The 17045-nt window shown below is 33.9% G+C and overlaps 1 protein-coding gene across 1 annotated transcript; it reads left to right on the plus strand.

Moving 5' to 3' along the window:
* Positions 1-1647: 1647 nt before the first annotated feature.
* LOAG_00974 (hypothetical protein) lies at positions 1648-15408 on the plus strand (the record flags this gene model as incomplete). Its single annotated transcript, XM_020445614.1, has 29 exons — positions 1648-1865; positions 2507-2641; positions 3279-3493; positions 3824-3964; positions 4510-4674; positions 5351-5536; positions 6001-6066; positions 6620-6700; positions 6861-7095; positions 7229-7417; positions 7550-7643; positions 7842-7952; positions 8075-8238; positions 8403-8595; positions 8975-9164; positions 9685-9846; positions 10282-10382; positions 10620-10698; positions 11022-11132; positions 11713-11907; positions 12092-12299; positions 12671-12816; positions 12907-13117; positions 13247-13377; positions 13652-13885; positions 14041-14103; positions 14328-14481; positions 14568-14803; positions 15163-15408. Exons 1-29 carry the CDS (start codon positions 1691-1693, stop codon positions 15406-15408), a joined length of 4617 nt encoding a protein of 1538 aa, XP_020303950.1. The 5' UTR covers positions 1648-1690.
* Between the last annotated feature and the right edge of the window lie 1637 nt (positions 15409-17045).

The following is a 17045-nucleotide window of genomic DNA, read 5'->3' on the forward strand; positions in this document are numbered from 1 at the left end:
ACAGCTAGAGACTTTCCTTGCTTGTAGTTTGCTTATAATCTAATATCATGAGCAGAATCTTTTAGAAACTGTATATTTGCATTGATTTTATCTTTGCTATGAATTTAATCATTAATTATTGGTAATACTTTCTAAAAAAATCTTGCCTTCGCTTGGTTATATTATTTTAAAACTAGAAACATATCTTAATGGTATTAATGTTTGTCTGCGAAAGGAAGAGGAATGACAGATCTTCTCTTTCCGAACTGAGTTTTCAAGCATGATGAGATAAAGATCTGGAATGATATTGAAGGTGTTCACGAACTCATTTTTCAGCCTAAAGCACATCACTTCATAGCAAGAGTAGAACATTTGAATTCAAATGCTGAACATTTGCTGATAGTAAACAAATCAGCAGTCAATTCGCTTCCTCTTTTGAATCTGAACGGCATATACCAATCAGCTTCCGATCGTTTAAGTTTCATCCAATTTGGAGATACAACTGTGCTTCCTTGTGTAATAAGGAAACTTGCCAGGTATCACAAAACGAATGAAATTAGGTTTGAACTCATCACCTGCCCAAGCCTTATACTCTAAACTATTCGCTTCCATTGTTGCCTATCCAGTGCCCGATCAGCGATGGTAAAGCCACTTATAATACACCACAAAACAGCAGCAGAAGAAATTTCAGTGACAGTTGACGTGGAAGAGATTTAACAATTTCATTCGTTTTCTTGATAAAACGGGTCGGAGTGTAGGTTGGGCAGGGGGGTCATTCCGGTGGAGGCTTATTGGTTGGGAGGTATGGACTGGGGAGGTGTGGACGTATTTCCGGTAATAAGAAAGCTAACCTAAGCTGCTAGAATTTGGCTACGCTTCGTTTGGTCTTCAGGAGTTTGGTTGTCATGTGGTGCTTGTGATCTCTCCACATGAAAGCCATAAGTTGGCTAATACTTTTTTACTTGTCATGTGAAGCTTGTGATCTCTCCACATGAAAGCCATAAGTTGACTAATACTTTTTTACTTGTCATGTGAAGCTTGTGATCTCTCACATGAAAGCCATAAGTTGGCTAATACTTTTTTACCTCTGAGATGGGTCTGTTATAAATCATCCATAATATATAGAGTGCACCGAGAAATAGTAGGATTGGTATTCAGCGAAAGTTGATTCAAGTACCTTCTTATTTAGTGCGGAGTTATCAGCTAGTTGTTTAGCAGGGGTTGGTTCGAATATCTTCATATAAAGATTGTAGTCTCTATGCCAATAGAAATTGGCAGACATTTCTAGTTTTCTTGTATTTATATATTGTTTTATGTTACGATTTGATTTACTTACACATCGTTCATCTTTTTTCATGTGAATCTTTACTTTTCAGTGTGACATAATCGTCAAAAGTCGCAGCTGTGTTATCGAGTTTGATAGTTGCATATTCAAAAATTAATCGTAGTATTCGTAATAGCTATTATAGTAAGAAATTAATTAGAGCCACCAAGTCAAAAAGTATGCTGCGGTAATAATATCGTAGGGAGGGCAGTTTTCAACACTTTTACTGGCAGTCTGAGCTGCAACCCTGGAAATTTCTGGATTTTCAAAATCTTCAAAGATTTATATTTGCAAATTTGAGGTTTAGTTTTCATGTTGAATGAAAATGTCTTATGCCTTTGGTTTTTAAGGGAATAAAATTTTTATTGCTACTTGCTTAATGGGCAAATGTCGGAGGGTTCGTCAAATATAACGCGGAATGGTAGCGCACGTAAGGCTCGCCCTACCATGCAGCTGTACTGTCCCAGAATGCTAAGAACCGCTGCAGTTGGGAAGAACATAGATGCTAAAGAACAGAATGCAAATATCAAACAGCAAGTGAACTCAGTGAATATTGTGAAAGGTAGATTTTTGCAAATTTGAAGTTTTAACCTTTAATATGAAAAATCCTGATGGGATCTGAAGTGAGTAGAATATCTCATTCTGTTCAAATTAGTGTAATAGCAGCCAGCTGATAATGAGATAAGTTTCAACAAAAATTTGCTAATAAATTTCCCATTTTTACTAATGTTAAATGATTTCAAATAGCATTAAAAGAAATGGGAAAAGAAATAATTTTGATAAATGGAATCAATTTGAGCAATTCGTTCGCTGTATTTTTGTTTATTTCATATTCGGAGTAGCTTAAATTGCTCGAATATGGATATACTTTCTGGATGTACTTTCTCTAACTTTTATATCACTAAATGATAGTATAAATGACTCTTTTTCTTAACTGTACTCTTTTTTTACTTGTTTGGTGACGTCAAGTTGAATTCTAAATTAGAGTGCACAATTAAATAAATTCCGTCACGAGATTTTAATTGAGGAAAAGTTCATCTTAAGTGAAGGGCTGTGCCTGCTCATCACTATTATATGCAAGAGAGGGTAAAACCAGAGGACTGCTCTGGAATTGGGCACAATTGCACGGAAACTAAGAAGCTTCGTCCGAACTTTAATAAATTACTTTACTACTCAAAGACAAGTGACAAAAAATATTTCTAGGTTCCAAAAATGGCAAGGAAAATGATAAAAAGAAGGGAAATTGGAGAAATCAAACACATGGTCGAGAATTTATTAGCGATACGTTATGGAAAGAGCATGATGACGATGAACGCCACTATATTCTTACGAGCAATGGTAATCATTGAATTTTCAAATTTTATGTGAATTTAGCCGTAATTCAGGTTATTTCTGTTCATAGTCATGTTAGATCTCATTTGTGCTGTTTGTTGCTGTTAATGTTTTTCATTTTTCTTCTACTTTCTGCTGTGTCTTTCATTTCTTTTTTTCTATCTTTTGCTGTGTTTTTACTTTTTTTGCCTTTCGCTTCACTTTAATTTACTTCAGTCCATCAGTTTACTTCCTTTCTTCTCCTTATTTTTGAGTTAAGATGTAAACATTGCTGATAGACAAAAAAGAATATTGGAATTTATCAAACATTGAAGGAGAAAAAGTTTTTTTATGCTGTTCTTTATTGAACCCCCAATTGTGAGTGCAAAATAGATGTATTTATGTTTTTTATCGCAACACCGTTTCTCCCAATAACTTTTGACAATACTGTTTCTACGCGAAAGAAAAAAAAAGCACCAATACATTTGTCGTGTATGTGCAACCTTTAAACACAACTGAAGTAGCTATGTTGAAGACTGTGCTTAAAAAAGTATCGATGCTTTCTACTGCAATTTGAAAATTATACTTAGGGGAGTACTTATTGAATTCACTTTGTTTTATTTTTACGATATCAGTAGTCGGTGGCAGTTTCGAACTTTTTTAGACTACGCTAATTTGGATTCTTGTGTTGGTAATCGGCAACACAGCAGCAACTGTTCATCAAATGGTGGTACGTACGAAGTGGAAATGAATTCCAGCGAATCACTGCGAAAAAACAGCAACAGCATTAACATATCGTCCGATGATCTTGCAGACAGTTTCGGCTCACCAAAAAGAAGACCTGGCAGACGAATGTATTCTAGTTCTTATAACTGTTATGTATGTTTTTTCTTCCTATTTTTACTTTCATCTACATGAGTATTTAAATTCGCATTAGTACTTTTTCTTTCCTTATCATGTATTAAAATGGAGCTTAAGTTAGACTTTAATTTCTGAATTTAACTATTTCAAAAATCAGTTTTGAGAATTCTAGTTTTTAGTTCATTTGAACTACTGTGACAGCATTGATCAATTTCTAGAGTTGTCTGGGACGATCTTAGTAACTCACATTTCTTCTGTTATTTGTGTGCTGATAAATATATGGTAACAGTTTTTTGTGTTATTTTGCAAAAAGCAGTTTTATTTACTGATATATGTGATATATTTTAGAGTTCTCAATCACTTTGCGAAAGCTGCTCTACATATAATGATGTGCATCATTATAACGGTCCTGCCAGTTTACGATTTGAAACCAAAATATTTTCAAGGAATCAAAAGGAAACGTTCGGTTTAAATTCAACTTCTTCAGGTGTTAGTATTTTTTTAATTTTTAAATTGGTCTTAGTCCCTCGACCTTTGAATTCGAGATTGAATTCCTTGCATTTCCTAGCTCCTTAAAATCATCTTATCGCTTTGGACAATAGTTTTTGTATTTATATTGCTTTAATTTTTAATGAATTTCATTTTACAGATGTTGAAAAAACATTATGTTTAAAACACACTTCTTAATGGTCATGCACTTCTTCAGCTTTTGGTAAAATTGGGACATTCGTTCATTTTTCTTCACTATTTTGTTACTTTTTTCCTTTAAAAATTTGTTTTTGGGTATGCAAGTTTACACCTGCGCTCCAATATTTTAGAAAAATTATGGAAAAAAAAAAGCTAGAATAGAGCGATGTTTCATGCATTGTTGAAAATAAATTTGTCATTTGCTTTTTTCCGGCTGTTCTCATGCTATATCCTTATACATTTTTTCCTCATCATATTTAGAGAGTATGGAAAATTTTAACTGACATTTCACGAGAAATGTTACTTGAAATCAAGTTCATTGTGCGGAATTTGTTTGACTTTTCCAGAATAATAGCAGCATCTGTCGGGAGGAACGCTATTTATCACCAGCAACAAATCGTTGTCATCAACAGCAGTATCATTCGCAACGAGGCAGTGGTTACTGTAGTGGAGATGGGAGGCGTAACCTAAACAAAAATCGTACTTTGCCATTCCGTCATGGTTTTAATGAAGTAAGTCTAGAACATTCTGGAAACTTTGTTTTTCTTTTCCTGTTTCTTTTTTATTGCATGCAGTTCCTCGTGCCGTATAGAAAAGGCCAAGTTGTGGAAGTTCAGTATACTTAGAAATAATATTAGAAACTCAAATCTTTAATCAATAAAATAATTGTACGTACAGAACGAAATAAGTGCCATGTGACACTCAGAAAATCAAAACATTAGAAAACAGGATAATCACATTTTGATAAAGAGTGACACATAATAGTTTGAGTTTATACATACGTGTCGACCTAATTTGGAAAAAGCGCTTACATTTCGTATCAGCAAATGGCAAATTTGTATGAAGGACTACATAATGATAGGAAAAAGGAAATTGCTGCAAAATATAGAGACTATTATCACTTGGAAATATATACTACGGAAATATGATGAAGATTCATTTGAATGAGCCTGGCCTGGCATTCGATTTTATCGTGACGATCAGCGATGTATTTTATAGCTTTTTGACCAGTGCACGGTGATAAAATATTCGAAGGAAAGAGTTTGCGACATTGTGTAATATGTATTTTCTGGAGTCACCAGCGTATTCTTCAGTTTGGAATCTAAAATAAAGATATTTGAGGAATTACCTTATTTTCTGTTGTCTTCGTTTATTCCTGTTCTTTATTCTTAAATTTCACTCATTTAGAGATTAATGTGCGCTGATGGCAATGATCTAAGCCGAACAAGCTTTGAACGTCGCAGTCCACTCAATCGTCAGCGAAATTGGTCTTTTAGAAGCAATCAGTCGGAAGATTTCGTTCGTCCCCGTCATCGAAACAGCAAAGCTGGTCGCGTTGGCCGAGTTAGTAATATGTCACAGGATAATGATCAGGTTTGTTTCATGTGACTGTTAAATCGGTTAAATAAATTTTATGTAGAGTACTTATTTCGTGTCTTCGGAAATGCTAGTTTCCTTTTGCACATTTTTGCTTCATGTTACATAGCATGTGCTAAATCTGTATAAAGCATTGAAAAAACATACACTGAAACTTATTTCTATCTAATCCTTTAAGTCAGCTGAATTTGAAAGAATTGGAGATAGTCTGAAAAACTAAACTTTTTGTTGTTGCCTGTAATTATATACATATAGATAGGTAGAGATAGATGGGTGGATAGATTAGCTCGACAAATAGAAACTTCTCTTAATCTTTCACTTGTGCAAGGAAAATGAACAAAAGAATCAAATTGCACGTGATTGAACCACTGAATATATCAAATTATTTGCACGTGGCATACAAGAAGTAGCCTGAGCATAATATCATACTATTCATTTGATTAAGCTTCCGATTTCTTCAGGATGCTGAAAGGAAGGAAAGTTTGACGAAGAAGTCTGGAGCAGCATCAAAGCATATATCTTTCCAGGTTTTCTGACAGTTTTCCACTCATTTCAAAGTGTTAAATTTGTTGAAGTTCAAGAAGATTAAATTTTTGTTATTTGATGTTGGTTATACTTCTATTTGGAACTCTTTAGTACGGCAAAAGAATGAATAACCTTCATTCTCATGTTTACCTTTATTCTTTACCCTACTAAAAGTCATTTTCAGGGTCGATTCAAAAAGTCTTTTTTTTTTTGTTTTTTCTTGTTCTTTTTTTTTGTCTTTATTTTCTAAAACAAAGCTAAATGTGGAGCTGGAACTTCATCATTGGTTACTGTGCCGTTGGAAAATATGAGTTATCTAGAAAATAATCCACTTTCCATATAGGTGAAGTTCCGTTTAGTTTAGCGTCTTCTCTCTGTTCATATCATTTCCATGTATATTTTTATAACAGTTTTCCTTTTGATATTTTATTATTTCGGGCTTCTTCTTAGAAATAAAATGAAATAAATTGCTTTTTTCCCATTAGAAATATAAGAGTAGTTTTAAATTCATTTTGCAAAAGCAAAATTAGCATAATTTAGTTGATTTTCTTTCAGGATTTATGTGCCAGTCTTGATTCGATTGACTTGACTTCATTTGACTGGAGTTCGGAAGTGGAAGCTGAAGAACGGCGTAAGGTAATTTTTTTTTTTAAAATAAGTTTCTTTATCGATGATGTTTATTAAAGTAACTTTTCCAAACGGTTAAAATTTTTGCTGACACGTTATTCATTATAAATAATTCAAAAAATGGGAATTAGACAACGATTTGAAATTGAAATGTTATTGTATTTTTCAGAAGGAAAGGGAGAAACAAAAACATGTGGTTGAAGAACAACCACTGCAAACAAACCCTTCCAGTTCGCAGAATAAAAGATCTGGGCGTGATCTCACTTCTTTTTCTAAGTTCCGAAATCGTTCAGGAGGTGTCAGTGATAGCAATGTTTCTGGTCACTTACACTCTAGAAATGCTAAGGAACCGTCATTCGGACGTGGGCGTCGTTTTACTAATAATCCACGAAGACAAAGAAATGGTGATTCCCCTTTTCTTTTAGAATTTTACACTCATCTTCAGGAGGCTTATTTACACGTGTAAAAGCCATTCATCGACTCCTTTTCTTTGCTTTTTATCAAGGCAGCTTTTTAAAACGCAAATTATTTTTTAAGATAGTTTTACAAGTCAAACATCAAGTATTGCCGAAAGTATCGAAGAACAAAGTGACATGGAAGGTGGTAGTGGTGAAATAACACCAACTACTGACCATCGAGAGATGACATCAGTTTTTTCCAGTCAGATCAACGAAAAGAAAGGAGAGAGGCATTATCTAGATGTGGAAGTTCCATTTATTAACGAAGGTTTTTTTTTTTTTTTCAATCCGTGTGAAAATACATCCCTATTTGTATTTACACAAAATTTTTCAATATCCGCAAAACTTAGTAGAAAATTTCAGTAGATTGTCAGTGAGTTTATTTTTGTTTTTATTTTAGTTCGCAAATTTGGTGATCCGAGTACAAATTACACATATCGAGGTGGGCATGACAGTAGAGGACGAAATAAACGCGGAAATCGATGGAGAATGAGGTCAGTTTGTAATGATTGGTAAGGTGAAAAGAAAGGATTAAAGTATTTTCAGTCCAGTAATGTTTATTCACTTATTCATTTGTGACATAGTCTTTAGCTTCTTCAACTTTTTAATTATGATAATCTTGTTTATGTAAAAATTTGATAGCTTCATAATAGAATACCTGAATGCTAGAGTTCTATCTTGCATTGCTTCAGGAAACAGCACAATCCAGACGAAACGGAAGTAGCTGTGAGTGGCTGTATTTCTGCGGTTTCACAGTATACTCAGAATAATACGCGCAGTGGTAACAGAGATGACGATTTGAGGTATGCTAATAATTTTATGTAAAGATGCCGTTGTTGATAATTTCAACTGATAGCTTGTTGAATAACTGATGATTCATTCTGATTTATAATTTCAGTATTTAGCTCCTAATGATTCTTTGTAGTGCCTCAGCATCTAATTTCCTGAAAACAACCTCGACCACAACAATCAAGAGTATTAGTGGACTGAAAACTGTTGCACTGAGAAATCCTCGAGAGGAACAGAAACACTCTGATGTATCATCACCGTCTAATGGATCAGTAGTTTTCCGGGCCGAAGTTTCAACTGGTGAGTTATGTATTATTTGTTGGAAGAAAATCACATTTCCAAAAAACTACAAATTCCTAATATGTTTTGTTAGCGGCCCAGTTGGGTGAATTTTCATCTTTTAATTGACCTTTAAAGCCTAAGTGCATAATACTTTAGAAGCACTAAAAACCGTTATATTTCAGAATCATCGTTTAGAAAGACAAAAAGTAATAGATTTCGAAGAGAGCTACCACCTACGGAATGGCCAATACATTTGGAAATTTCACGCAAAGAAGGCCCGCAAATTCAAGCTTTGAATGACACAATCAATCACTTGATTAATCGAATAACAGAATCTGCGGATTCAAGTGCTGGTGATGAAATCTTGGTGGCCAGGTTAAATTTTTCTTGACTTCCTGCATTGGCGAAAAAAGAGTTTTTACTATTATGATATAGATGCAGTGTAAAAGATATAAAGTAATGGATCGGAATCTGTCAGTATCAGAACAAGTATCAAATTTGTAGTGCTATCTGATAACAAATGTTAAAGAGATCTTGTTTGTTTTTTTTTTTTTTTTTCTTAAAATTTACGGTTGTCATTTGGTTGATATTAATACAGTGAGCATTATAAAGTAAATAGGTAGTGAGAAGTAGAATTTACAAATGGTCAAGTTTACCGAGATCCAAAGAATTCCTTCTTTAGAAGGGTAAGGATTTTAAATGAGACTATTTCTGCTGTAATCACATCTAAATAATCATAACTAAATTATTCTAGTAACTTATTATCGAAACTTTATTTATCAATTGTGACAAGAAATATCAATTATACTTACACAATGAATCTGGAGCAACATTTATGGAAACAGTGCTTTTATACGTCCATAGAAGCTCTGCGCGCTGCAAGTAATTCGACGGAAAATTCCTCTCACATTTTTCGCACAGGTTTATCGAAACTTATCCAACAGGTTTCAAATTTTTCAATTTATTTCTGAAAAATAGACTTTTTTTCTGCAGCGAAGTTTTTATGAATAAATATAAGATAAGCAGTATTTGCCTACTAACTATTGGCGGAGTATGTATGTTAATGCTCTGGTGTGCAACTGTCTTGCTCACCATCTGCAGCTGTCATGTGATCTGGAATCAGAGGTTTTATTTGAAATTGAAGCATGGGGAACCACTTAAGCCATTCATGAAGTGAAAACTGCAAGCATCGACAACATTCTGAAGATAAAGATTGGTAAGGTTGAATATAGGTCGATCCATCATATTTCTCGATTTGAGCGCATATTTCTCGACCTGGAGGTTTTTTATTTTCCATCTTCCAAAATTGTTAAGCAGATAAAACAAACAGAAGATCAACGCAGAAACATGGCAGTAGTTTAGGATGTACACAAAATGAAGAAAATTGTAGGTCTGTAAAAATTCACCGATTCCAGTTTCTATTTGAAACAAGATGGATGTTTTTGAAAGAGTTATTTTTGACAGGGTCTAGCTTTTTATGCAGTGCTGTTAAATAAGTATGAAGTAACATTTGGTTTTATTATTGACGATTATTTGTACTGGCCGTCAGCTCTACCATCTGATGATTTCGTTGGATGTATACTGACTAGTTCTGGAGCTCATGAAGCAACGGATCATATCATTAAGGTTAATGTTTTTTCAGTTTAACCTAATGGTTCGTTAATTTTTTTTTTTGTTTCCGTTTTTATTGTTAGTCTCTGAATCAATGTGTTTCGTGGCTTTTTTCAAGATAACAAACAGAAACTTGTAGTTAGTACCATATCATCTAAGCATTGAGTTTATTAAATATTATTTATTAGTTATAAGTATTTAATAGCTACTGATTATCCGTGATTAAGACGAATAGCTGATCATTGAGAAAGAGCAAAAAATCAAAGACTATAAATAAATAGTGCGAAGTACGTCCATTGGTAAGGTCTTTTTCATTAGTCTCAACGAAAATGTCATTCGTTCAAACCAGTAGTGAGGATGTGCCGGATCCATACAGTTTTGCTGCCCTAAGTGATGCATTTTCTCTTTCGAAATTCTATGCAGTTGAAGAAAAATGGTCTGCATTCTCAGGTGGCACTGTTATCTATCCAAAGACTAGCAGTTTCAATTGGTGATTTGCACCGTTACGGCATCATGGTTTCAGGTGTTAAAGATTATTCATGTGCAAGATTGTAAGTTTCTGTCTTTCGTTTTTTTATTCAAGGTCTGTATTGTAAAACATAACCAAAATGTATGCTACAGTCCTCAGTGTCTATTCTCTACAAAAGTTTAGTAATTATGGGTTAAAAACTAATTATAGTTTAATTTGCTCAAATAAATTTTCTGATATTTTTGCTTCAACGTTCTGTCTGCTATTATTAGCTGCATTATTGATGTCTTTTCGAAAAATTGATCTGTTGGATTTTTAGATGGTATCAGAAAGCAGCACAGTTGGCTGCAGGGAATGGGCGTTCTTATAATCAGTTGGCTCTACTTGCTGTCTACGAGGTCTATTAATCCACAAATCTAATAATTGTATTTAAATTCTTAAATAGCTGTCAGGAATTTTATGCTGGCTTTGTAACTAATTGATTAATCTGTTGGTGTACCGAATTACCATTTAAGAAGTTTTCCTACTGGGATTACTATCAGTGATTTTTTTGATGGTTTTTTATCATTGTTAAAAACTCATTTTGTAATTTGCACAGGTTCTCATAACTTGCTGTTGCATAACTTACCTCTAATTTTTTTTGACATTTGCCAGTGCATTACTGTTCTATCATATGATTCAAGGAAATTTCAAAAAAGTATGAATAGATTCTCTTTTCAAGTCAAAATGGATCGATGTAATATTCTATTATGTTCGAGCTCTGGCAGCGCGCTATCCATTTGAAACTGCGCGACAGCCACTTTTCACCGCTTTCAATCATGTTCAAAAGAAAGTATGTTTGAGATAGATGAACTAGTAAAATATCTTGTACAAAACTCTGTAAACTCTGCAGTGTCCTTTTCTTTTACTTTTTTTAAACAAATTTTGGTGATCATAACACTTCCGCTTTGTTCCGGACTAATTGAGAGATGAAGTTTTTTGAAGAAATAGTTTACTGCAGTGATCAGATAATGATTCAGAGGTAAGCCATTTATTAGGGATGTGTAAGGGGATAAGATTCATCCGGTTGATTTATTTCTCTTACCCGAAATGATTTGAATGAAAGTTTTGTCCATACGGATTTTGTCGGCAGTTCTATTGATTACAGTTTATATAAATTTTGGCTCAGTTTACTGATATCATGATGGACATGATTGAAACTATTGGACTAAGGAAGGATAATGTTCACTTATCTTTGCAGGACAAAATTAATTTAGTATTGTTGGAACAAAGGTTTGTTTTATCTCGTTCCAACGCGATTAACTTACGTCCTTGTCCAGCAAAAGAGTTTCTGTTCATCGCTTTCATGGTGTTAAAGAAATCAGGGTTGACCTGATCAAGATTTACTTATGTACTTTTGCACATTCTTTTAGGTAAGTGAATTTGAAATCGAGTTCAATGCACGCATTGGTGATAGCGCAACACGGGAAGCGGAAGCAGCTGCCGCTCGTGCTGATAGGCCACAGGAAATCTGGATTGCACAAGATGGAAAGCTTTCTTCTGGGGATTATGCAAATATTGCGGATAATCGAGCTATCCATGCTTTGAGATCGGTTTCCACTGTTGAGGTTTAAATTTAACCATTTCGGATTTATATCAGTATTTTTTTGCTAATGATATAGATCTCGGTAAATTTATAGTTTCATAAATATGCGATATGCAAGAAATACAGAGAAAAACTAGCAAAAAAACCCATTCGAACAGTCAAAACTACTGGGATATATAGCCTAAAGAAAAATGATTAATTTTTAGTTATTCCGCCGTGCAGTGCCATATTTGCTTCACACAGCCGGACTTCTTATTACTAAAATTGGAATGGAGGAATATGACAGTATCAGCGAACGGGCATTATTTCAACTGTCACAGCTGATATCACGTGACGAGTGTCCACTTTCTTCTTTACACCTCATACAACTATGCACTCTTTTTCTCTACGCTGTTCATAGCTTAACTCTGAAAAGTAAGCTTCCTAAAGCAAAATCATAGAATTTCCATAAGGCTTATTTTTGGCAGATGAGTAAATTTTGTTCTTATTATGTATGATTTTGGTAGCATGGAGGTTATAACATCTCGTGAAGGTTGTAATAGTGTTATGTGTAGCTCTAGACATATCATAAAAAGATCTTTTCTGCTGTTTCGAAGCTAGATTATTATGAAATCATGCCAACAGTAACAGGAAAAGTCTTGGTGTATCATTTAATCAGTTTTCATGTTCTTCATCTGATAAAGCATCGTATATTGTACTCAAATTATGAAGTGTCGTATATTACTTACTGAAATTATGAAAACTTAAGTTTGCACCAGTTCATGGCGCTTTATTGTTTATTTCAGATAATGAACCAGGCACTTGTTCCTTACAACAGCAACAAGCCGTACAAATGGTCCTAAGTTTGTTTGGGGTAATTTTAAGGCCAGTATACGACCAGCTACCAAATTTGTCAGAGGTTCTGAACGGTTTTGTTAGCCTGCCGTCAAAGGTTTTTTTTGTTCTATAAAATAGATTTAATTACAGTAATTGTCTTCTAATTGCATACAACGCATATTCTAAAGTTGTTATAATACTTAAGACGCGTCGAGTACTGCCGGCTGTTTTCGTTATTTCTGAATGGTTATCGACGCCTTCCGTAAATCGTCTGTACAGAAGTATGCCATCGTTGGAATCCATCGAAACTTCACTTATACAAGTTGATACTTGGAAATTATTTGCTGGTGTTGCAAATACTTTAGTGAATGCTGAATCTAAGGGAATTTTGTCGAGGACTGTTGCACAATCTGATGGTCAGTTACTTTTTGGATGAGACCGAGCGTGTGATAAAACCTGATGATTTGTTGTTGCTTTCATGTTTTTAGTTTTAACATGAAAAAAAATGTGTGAAACATCCTTTCGCATGAATTTAAATCATTTAGAAAAATCGGAAGAATATGTAGAAATTGTGCTTCCGGAGGCAGTTTTTTTGGCATCCTTTATTGATGTGTTTACTGTGTTGCCAAAATCGTTACGAATGTCATCTTTAGCAAATGTCGACCTTTGCAATAATGTAAGAGCAGTTTAAAAAATATGTTAATAAGTTTGTCTTATCAAGTATTTTTCGGATGAATCATGACGTAGCCACTGAAAGCGTTGATGGTTGATAAGTGAAAAATAAATTTAGATGTCCATTTTCACCACACTTGTTCTTCATCCATCTTAAAAGCATTAGCTGTTGGAATTTTTGGCTTCTTAATTTTACTGGAAATTTCTCAATCAAATCAGTCACATCACCCTATATTACTTAGAAGTTTTCTCATCCAATAACAAATTTGTAATTTCAGTCACCTCTTCTGGCCCTCCATGCTCGTTTATCATCCCTTTTATCAACAGCAGAATATTTGGATGGCTCAGGATTGCCATGCTTTGGATTCGATGAACATTTGCGTTGTTTTGCTGCAACCCGTTGTGCATCACCAGTTACCGTTCAAAGTATAAGAACGAGAGAATGTGGTACTGATTTTGACCAGCAGTTTGATAACTCAGAGCTTGAGCATGAAGCACTGGAACAAGATTTAGTAAGTTTGCAAACTTAGTTATATTTTTTATCTTCATAATATGAAAAAGTTCTTTCTTAATCACTCGTTTTCTATCCTTCTTTAATCACGTGTATTATTTATAACTACGAAATTTTTCCTCCATATTTTTTTATACTACACGTATTACTTTGTAGAGTCATTTCTCCGACGAGTACAAACATTATAGACAAACTGTTCGCGAAAATCAAGTAAAACAGGTATTTTTTTTTCAAGAATTTCTTTTTCCCCAATGTTCTACTAACTTTCCATTTTATGCTGAAAACCTTTGTATTTTCCATTCGCTTTTAACCATCCAATCTAGGGTTTGTTTCGAAAGAAACGGAAATATATGATCACGTAAGTAGTGAACGATAAAACTAATTTTGAAAGGGATGTGATCATAAGTTATTTCTAAACTCAACATTCAGTTACTAATTTGAAGAAACTTCTGGAACGTGAAACGATGGGAAATCGAATGATAATTGAAGTACGCCCGAAGTATTTGGTACCCGATACAAATACATTTATCGATCACTTGACATCTATTAAAAAAATTGTTGAAAGTCACCGATTCACCGTACTGGTGCCAACAACTGGTATTTTTTAAAAATCTTGCATTTGTCAATTCCAAGTTCATTTTTTTTATTTTTATGCATAAAAAGTAAAAGTTGAGAATTTTCAGTTTTCTCAGAATTAGAAAGCCTCTCACGCCTTGCGCCTTCGTCTAAACCTACTGTTGGAGGGCAAGAAGATTTTCAAGATCATTGGGTTGGTGAACGAGCGAAAGATGCAGTCGCCTATCTGAAAGATTTAATTGGTAAACAAGTACCTCAAGTCTATACAATAACCAGCAAAGGAAATCTACTAACTTCGCTCATGTTTGCTACGGAGGAAACTTGCGCTTCAGGAGAATTGAAGGTTTGGACTTATATTGTTTTTCTGCTTTCTGTTTTAAAAATATTTAAAAACAGTAAAAGAAGGCTGAATGTTTTTTGGAAAAGAAATCTCGCATGAATACAGAAAAATATAACATTGAAGATGACAAAATCAGGCGTTAAGAATTGGATAAGTTTGAATAAAAGAAGCTTTTTGTGAAATGAATTTTCACAATCAATTTTATAAAGTTTTTTTTTTCAGAAGTTTCTCGTTTTGAGTATGCCTGTTGCTCATGCCATTTTTATGCTTGGATTATTCAAATATTAGTGCAGGAAGCTTTCAGTTTTAAATTTCACATAAGTTATTAGGATTATCAAGATGGAAACAAGATAAAATTCCAGGCGGTGAATGACGATTTTATTCTGTCAAGTTGTGTAAACTTTGCGAAAACTCGACCTAAACCTGCAAACACCTTAGCAACAGCACAGTCAGCATTGGTGCGTATGGTGGATGTGGAACAGCCAGCAAAACTTTATCGAAGTGTTGTTTTATTAACTGAAGATCGTGCACTGAATATCAAAGCTGTATGCGAAAATATACCGTGCAGGACAGTACCAAGTTTCATGAAATGGGCGGCGCTTAAATAGGATTTCTTTGTATTATTCGATTTTCTCAACTATGCAATAATAATGGGTTGTAATATTCTTCAGTTGTTCAGAGTTTGAGATCATTAATGAATATGCTAATTCAGAGAAAGATTGACGGCGGAAATTATTGAAATCATTTAGAAGAGAAGATTATGTTTACCAAACTTACTGAACCAAACTGATTAAGTTATTTAGTTTCGGGAAATAGCTTTCGTAGGCAGATAGTCATTCATAGTTTCTTGGAGAATATATTATATTATTTGTTTGCTCATTCCTGAAATTCTTTTTATCGAAAAAGTTCACATTATTTACTCCTTTGTTATTTGTGACTCTCTTGGTTCACTGTGGATGTTTATTGTTATTGTTTTTCTCCTTTAAATAATTTTTTTATTTCTCACTTGGAAGAAGGGTATTTCACGCAAACTTTCCTCCACTTTTTTATCCTGTTTTCATGCTTATTATGATCTAATATAAATTGGTGGCCATTTTATCTCATGTGATTTCAATGCATTGATTTCGAAGTTTGGTTTCTTTGTAACGAAGATAATCAGTATCATTTCATTTTACTCACCTATTTCTTGTTTTGATCAAAAGATTCATAAAGAAATGTTATGGAATTGATTTATTTAACGATTTCCTGACAAAAAGTCTTTTTCTTATGATTTTCATACTGATTCCAAGGAAAGAATGCATTTTTAGGTCTTTAAAAGTCTTTTTCTCATGATTTTCATACTGATTCCAAGGAAAGAATGCATTTTTAGGTCTTTATATCTTTCTTTTTTTTTCTTGATTATATCTTTCTTGATTATCGTTTAAAATATTGATTGATTTCATTTAGGGGCAAAATATCTATAAATGCATAGTTATGTGTCCTTTTTCGGATCTTTAGGCTGGATTTCTGTGCGATATTTTTTAGTATCATTGAATGTCATATAAGTGATTTTTATCAGTCTAAATTCATGATTTCGAGAGGAAGGGACGGAATATGCGTTATTAGTTACGCGAGTAAATTGATATATTTCTGCTTACGACGTGTTATCACTTGTTTTTCATCATTATTTTTGCTGTGATTGCGGGTGGGTAACAGAAAGCAGTAATTTCGAGACTCAAATTTTACCGTTTGCAGTGTAAAATTAAGGGAAGTCACACGTTTACGATTCTTTACAGTATCTGCCAAGAGATTCCAACGCTCTGTGAAAATATTGAGAAATTACTTGTGAACCCCTTCGTGCTTAGCGTCGCTCCAGTGAATTTCGTTTGTATAATTTACTCTTGTTGAACTTTACCCCAAAAGCTCTTCAGCTAGTGGGATTTTTTAGATTCAAAATTTTGCTTCTACTCTCTCGATACTATTTTTGCAAACATTTTGCTACCCGCTAATTTTGTGTCAGGAATGGGTACCATTTATTCATCCGGAATAGTAAGTTTCGTTTGTTAAAGTATCTTTTGTCTGCCTTGACATACTTTTTATGCGTGTCATGTTCTCCAGTCATTATGTTTGTGTTCATTCGTTAATGAATGCTTCTACCTTTGAAGATTACTTTTAGGTATTCAGATTTTTGTCAGTTAATCCTCCAAAATTGCATCATTACAACAGTCAAAAACAGGGCTGGAAGATCACATTTGAGATGATTTAG

This window comes from Loa loa, assembly GCF_000183805.2.
Source record: "Loa loa unplaced genomic scaffold supercont3.390, whole genome shotgun sequence".
Classification (NCBI taxonomy): Eukaryota; Metazoa; Nematoda; class Chromadorea; order Rhabditida; family Onchocercidae; genus Loa; species Loa loa.